The following is a 6815-nucleotide window of genomic DNA, read 5'->3' on the forward strand; positions in this document are numbered from 1 at the left end:
TCTTCTCTTCTCTTCTCTTCTCTTCTCTTCTCTTCTCTTCTCTTCTCTTCTCTTCTCTTCTCTTTCTTTTCTTTCGTATACTGTTGGTTGGTTGAGCTCCGTCCCTCTGAGCTGTGGGAAAGAGGTGGTTTCTGCCGTCCACGTTATTGCTCACGGCAGCTTTGTCTTCTGCTTGTCTTTTCTCCAAGGAGATGATAGAAAGTGACGTCTCGTCCATAATGTCAGGAATTATTCGACACTCAGGGCCAAGTCATCACCGCTCTCCGCAGGAGTACAGGTGAGGGCCTCAACCAGAACAAACGTCATGTTTCGTCATTGTGTGAAGGGGTGCGTGCTGTTGATGGTTCCTGAAAACGATTGTTACGTTGCATTGTGGGATTCTGTAGGAGAGCTGGGATGTTCTGATTTCCAGGCTGGTCTCTCCGAGGGTGCTGAGCTCATGGCCCGGGGCAGTGGATCTCTAAATGCCTGTGGTCCTTTGTCCTTTGCAAGAGAAGCCCTCTCCTGATTTAGAGACTGGGCATCCTGGCGAATGTTAAGATGACAAAAGCGGCCATGGCTTCCCCTCCGTTGTCCCTAACAGGGCTCCAGGAAATGCCCCCAAAATTGGAGTCTGGCTCCCATCCTCCTTGGTGCACTCCTGGGTTCAACTCCTGGCTGTGTGACTTTGGACAAGTCCCTTGCCCTCTCTGGGCCTCCGTTCCTGGTCAGTTAAATGATGCTCTTGAATTAGATGGTCTTAAGGTCCCTTCTAGATCTCGTGTGTTTGAAGAATAAATGAGATGGAGACTGAGGCCAAAATACAGGACTTCTTAGATGGTCTTAGATGGTCTTAAGGTCCCTTCTAGATCTCGTGTGTTTGAAGAATAAATGAGATGGAGACTGAGGCCAAAATACAGGACTTCAAAATACAGGATGAAGGGAAATACAAGTGTGGGTGTGGAGGTGGGATGTGTGGGAGGCTTCACCTTTTTCTCTTCAAACCTCAGGCCTAGAAAGGCCCTTCGGGGGCTCAACTAGTCCAGCCCCTTCTTTTACAGATGGGGAAACTGAGGCCGAGAGAGGAGAAGGGGCTTGTGCAGAGTCACACAGCAAATGGGAGGGATTAGAAGGACCTGGAATGCCCCGTCCACCCCCCACAACCTCTCTCCCTTGAGCTCTGAGAGGCCTGACATGGTTCCCAGCCCCACCCCCATGGTGAGCACCAGATTATGGAGTGGGAGCAGGACAGGGGCCGGCCTGAGATGAGCAGGCTGTCACCTCACGTCCCCCTCCGCCTCCGGTGCCTTGTGGGGAAGACCCCCACTCCCCCGCCTCTATTAGAGGGAGGCGGCTCCCTGAGGGCTGTGGGTCTGGAGGCTGCTTTCTGAGGCCCCGATGAGGCACAAATGCAAACACACATTTGCCGGGAGCCTGCTGTGTGTGGAGCTGCGACCCCAAGTGTGGGCCAGGCACACAGGAACCAGTGAGCATCTGCTGTATGCTAGCCCCTCCCTTCCAGCACTCATCTCAGCCTGGGACGCTGCTCTGATGAGTCCTATTGTACAGGTGGGGAAACTGAGGCCGGAGACATGAAATGGCCCTTCTGAGGATCATACAACCAAAGGCCTCTGGGTTTCCCGCCAGCACCCAAGGGTTTAAATAATGGCAGGCGGAGTGGGGGCAGCGTAAGGGTTGTGAGTTTGGGCTCTGGAGTCCATTAGAATCCCAGCTTCTCTGGCTGTGGGGAGCTTTCTGAGCCTCAGTTTCCTCATCCATAAAATGGGGATAGAGGTAGCACCCATGACCTGGAGTTGTTATAAAGATTAAATAACAATTTCTGACTCTGCTGCTTGCCCATGGAATGATCCTGGGACAAACGATTTTTGTCATTCACATGGGTTCAGGGATGTTTTCTCATGTGAAACAGCTAATATGTCCAGGAGGCAGAATGACAGCAGCAGCAGCAGCACCATCATCATCATCATCATCGATGGTGGTTTCTTTCTTTTTTTTTAAATATATTTTATTGATTTTTTACAGAGAGGAAGGGAGAGAGATAGAGAGTTAGAAACATCGATGAGAGAGAGACATCGATCAGCTGCCTCCTGCACATCTCCCACTGGGGATGCGCCCGCAACCAAGGCACATGCCCCTGACCGGAATCGAACCCGGGACCTTTCAGTCCGCAGGCCGACGCACTGGTGGTTTCTTAACCCTTATTACCTGCCTGACCTGGGCCACTGTGACCCCATCAGAGTAGCACTGTTGTGCCCATTTGGCAGATGAGGAAACCAAGGCCCGACCAGATTAAATGGCTTCACAAGGTGATGCCGCTCGTTATGGGCACAGTGAGAACTTGCACCTGAGGCTGTGGCCTCCGCAGGGTATGGTGGCTGCCACCCGCCATGCCCCATTGGTGAAGAGCACAGGTGCTGGGACAGAATACGTGGTCCGACCACCCCCCAGCTGTGTGACCCTGGACAAGTCACTGGCCCTCTCTGTTCCTCAGTTTCTTCATCTGTGCAGCGGAGCAATGAGAGAACCCAATTGTCAGGTTATTAGGAGGCTCTGCGCCCCCATCTAGAGAAGTTGTTTAGCCAGGACTGGGGCAGAGGGGACGTTTTCATGATCATACACCAACTCCCTGGCCCCTCCCCCACGAATCCCACTTTCCCCTGCGTAATGGCCCTGGAGAGGTTTATGGGCTTCTCATCCGCCTCCCAGGCCTCTGAGAATGGCTCCAAGGACCCCTCAGGGCTGCTGGTCCAGCCTGGCTCCAGCCCCCTCGAAGCCCCCCACGCAGCCCTCCAGGCCGTCTGCCCCTCCTCCCTAGGGGCCCAGTATGGCCGTTAAATTTCAATAGTTGTGTTCAAGGAGGGGTGGGGGGAGTGGGCAGCAGCTGGAGGCGGCCGCCCTGTCCCCAGGGAGTCAGTGGCCCAGCCTAGACAACAAATTGGCAGCAATCTCCCCGCCTGCAACCCTGTGGCCAGGGGCCAGGGGTTGGGGCAGCCCTGACCTCCCGGGCAACGGCAAACGGCTTGTGCTCAATGTGGGTTAGCTGCTTTCCCCCTGGCTCAAAGCCTCTTAGAAGCGCTAAGAAATCGTTATTAAGCACCTACTGTGTGCCAGGCACCTGCTAAGCTCCTTAGCAAGTGCACCATCCCATTTTATCTTTATGGCAACAACTGTGAGACAGGTCCTGGCATTATCCCAGCTTCTAGACAAGGTGGCGGCTCCCCCAAAGGCATGCACGCAGGAAGGGGCTGGACCACAGATTTTAACCACCTGCCTCAACTTCTGGAATGTATTCTAGAGGTCAAGTCCAACAACCCCCTTTTACAGACTGGGAAACTGAGGCCCAGAGAGGTGAGAGAGGCTGGCTGCCTTCTCCCAGGACCATGCCAGACCCTCCTCTCAGAAATTAGGTGACCTTGGGAAAAACCCCTTCTCCTTGCTGGACAATGGTTTTCTCATCTGTGAACCACAGCGCGGGGCACACAATAGATACTTAATAAATACTCGTTGGGTGGCTGGGTGAACAGCGTGTGAGATATAACACACCCAGGCTATATGATCGTGATGACAAAATCCTGCCCCATGGACCAGACAGGCGGACACCACTTGCCTTTCCTCCAACCTAAAAAAAACCCCCACCCCTATCGGTTGTAACCTCCTTGCAGAGCGTGTGGGCTCCATCTGTCAGAGGCGGGACCGTCCCAACATCCTCACAGTCCTTCACTCTCCTGGTGCCTGGACAGCTCCTCAGCCTCCACGGTGGGCAAGGCAGAGGGCAGCCTTGCTGAGGTCTAGCCCTCCTTCGGGGTCCTGCAGTCCCACCCCCAGAAACATGCATGCAGCGTGCGCGCACACACACACGCACACACATACACACACATACAAACACAAACACGCACGCACACACACATACACGTGCATGCACACGCATATACACACGCGCACACACATACACGCACACACATACACAAACATACAAACACAAACGCGCGCGCACACACACATACACGTGCGTGCACACGCATATACACACACGCGCACACACATACACGCACATACACACACACACACACACGTCCCAAGCCAAGTTCTAGAAAGGGAAGAGTCCCATTTCCTAATTCCTAATGTAATCATTTCACATTATGCTCCCTCCCCCTTGGGCATTTCTGCACTTGCTTTTGAGTTCCTTTTTCCTGGAAATGGCTACAAAAGACATGTTGGCTAAATAAACACCCCTGTGAAATGCTTAATCCCTTCCGTGTAAAGGTTGAATCAGAAACAAGAACAGTTTGTGGTGAGGTAACAGTTTCTTACTAACCACATCTGGAGGAGGCAGGTGAGACTTCTTGTAACGAGCGTGGAGGTGACATCCCAGGGAGGGCCCGGCATGACCCCCTAGTGACAGTACTTTCTGGACAGATCCCTCCCAGTGACCATGAAAGGCAAGAGGAGAGAACGCAGTGAGGAGGCAGGAAGAATCATGGTTTGAGCGCCTCCTGTATGCTGGCCACTGTCTTATAGTTTATCTGCCCTCTGTCTTGGGAATCATCGTTACTAACCCATTTTACAGATGAGGAAACTGACGTGCAGGGAGGTGAAGTGACTTGTCCAAGGTCCCACAGCTACAAAGGGGTTGACATGGGATTTGTACCCCCAGCAGATGTTCCTTCTACTGCTCAATTGCTATATCAACTCTAAGGAACCCCAAGATAGGAAATAGAGGGTTCGCTGTGGGCTTGACTTCAGCTCTGTAGGCAAAGACCCCCACAGAACTGTACTCCATCCACAAATATGTGTGGCCCTGTGTGGGCACCTTTGCAAGAACATCATCGCATGTCACCGTACAGACAGGACAAGGGCCCTGGGGTCCAGTTCGCCTCGGTGGACAAATATTTGGGAGAGAATGAAAGCCTGGACTGGTGTCCTCTGAGTCTGTATTCAGGTGTAGGACGAAGTTATCCCTGTCTTCCAGGAGTTTAGCGTCTACAAGGCGGATGTAGATGAGAAGAGATGCCCGAGGAAAAGTAATGGGTGATCGAGGGAGTCTGTGTCACGTGTAGACACGAATGGCACAGATCATTCTAGGGGATGAAAGACTGGGAGATGCTGATTGGTCTGGGAGGGCTTCCTGGGGGCAGTGGTATCTAAGTGGGCAGAAAATGGAGAGAGATTGCGGCATGCAAGATACGTTGGAGCTGGGATGGAGGCTCTGTCTTCCTTGTTTACTCCAGCAGGTATGTAATAAGTGCCCACAGGCTGCCAGGCCTTGTTTGGGGAGCTGAACAAAACAGAGGGCTCCCCATCCTGACCCTTGTAGAGTGAGGCTCAAAACGTGTATAAATGCAAAACAAAGGGCCACTAGGGTTCAGGGAGTGGCCAGGAAGGGACTCTCAGAGGAGGGGACGTTTAGGCTGAGATCAGAAGCCTGAGAAAGAGCCTGCCGGGAATGAGTACATGGAACAGCATTTCAGGCAGAAGGAACAGCATGTGCAAAGGGAACAGACTGTTGGAGGAACTAAAAGATAAACAGGTTTGCCAGAGCAGAGGGGATGGGAAGGAAGAGAAGGGAAGGAGGGAGCCAAGGGCCAGATCATGGCAAGGGGCTGGACTCCTGCTCCCTGACAAGTTTTCAAGACAGTGACAGGTTCTGACGTCCCTTTTGAAAGGCCACTCTGACCGCTGGGGGTTTCATAAGCGCATCTCCAGCTCTTGGGCCGCTCACTGTCCTGCACTCTTCCCGTGGTTTGCCTGCTCGCCACCCCAAGCCGTGTCCACGGGGGAGGGGCATCTGGGAAACCCAGGTCTGTGTGCTCATTGTCCAGCCGTGAGGACTTACTGAGCACTGTGTGCCCAGCCCTGGGTTGGACTCCAGGGGTCCAGCTCCTCCCTCAGGGGGGGCGTGGTTTCTGCTTCAGCATCCGGATCTCCTGGGGCCTCCTGCACCCAGCAGGGCACTCTGCCCCTGTCCTGGCCTCCTCCCTGCCAGACCTGGGGTGGCCCCAAGGTCTGGGGGTGCAGCCCCTACCCTCCTGGGGACATTAGCGGGGCTCGGGAGAAGGTGGAGGTGTGTGGTTCACCAGGGTGCTCCCTGGGGCTCAGGTGGAGGGACACTAAAGGTGCTCAGAGCATTGATGGGACTGCTCAGGTCTCAGTTTTCCTATCTGTGAAATGGAGGGAGAATGTATCCCAGGCTCTGGCATACAGAAGTGCTCAACAAACAAAGCCCTAGTGGGAGCAACCCCAGGGGCAGGAGGTGTATGTGACTCCCAGAGCCCAAACCTTAGAAGTCCTCCACTCCCTTGAGGCCCTAAGTTGATCATGAACATTAATGATAATATGAATGACAGCTATGTCAGACACTGTTCCAAGTGCTTTACATGGAGTAACATTTAATCCTCACAACACCCTATGAGATAGGAACTGTTTTTATCCCCATTTTATAGATGAAAAACTGAGGTTCAGAGAGGCTGAGTCAGTGGCCCACAGGTAAGTGGAGACCAGGATTAGAACCCAGAGCCCAAGCCCTTAACCACCATAGATACTGCCTGCGAGATGCACCCACCACCAGAGGTTTGACCCAGAAAGCTGGTTTGTTTACAAGCCACCCCACCACCATCTGGGGCTCCGACGGGGCCCCCACCTTGAGAAACCTGCCAGCAGGGATTTCCTTCCACTCCTCCCTGTGGCCCCAGCGCCAGGCAGAGCGGTGAGGGCGGTGGGAGCTACAGCAGGTTGCTGAGCAGGAGTGGGGCTCCCACCACCAGAAGCTGGGCAGTGGGCGGGCCGGCCGTGGGGAGAGCAGGGGTGGGTGGGAGCCA

General features: G+C 53.8%; 1 protein-coding gene across 1 annotated transcript in view; it reads left to right on the plus strand.

The window, feature by feature from the left end:
• Positions 1-191: 191 nt before the first annotated feature.
• FOXN4 (forkhead box N4) overlaps positions 192-6815 on the plus strand; it is a 15606-nt gene continuing 8982 nt past the window's right edge. The window contains exon 1 of the mRNA XM_006762110.1: positions 192-277. Coding sequence (XP_006762173.1) covers positions 192-277 — 86 coding nt within the window. The remainder of the gene's footprint in view (positions 278-6815) is intronic.

The sequence above is a fragment of the Myotis davidii genome, unplaced genomic scaffold (assembly GCF_000327345.1).
Source record: "Myotis davidii unplaced genomic scaffold, ASM32734v1 scaffold478, whole genome shotgun sequence".
Classification (NCBI taxonomy): Eukaryota; Metazoa; Chordata; class Mammalia; order Chiroptera; family Vespertilionidae; genus Myotis; species Myotis davidii.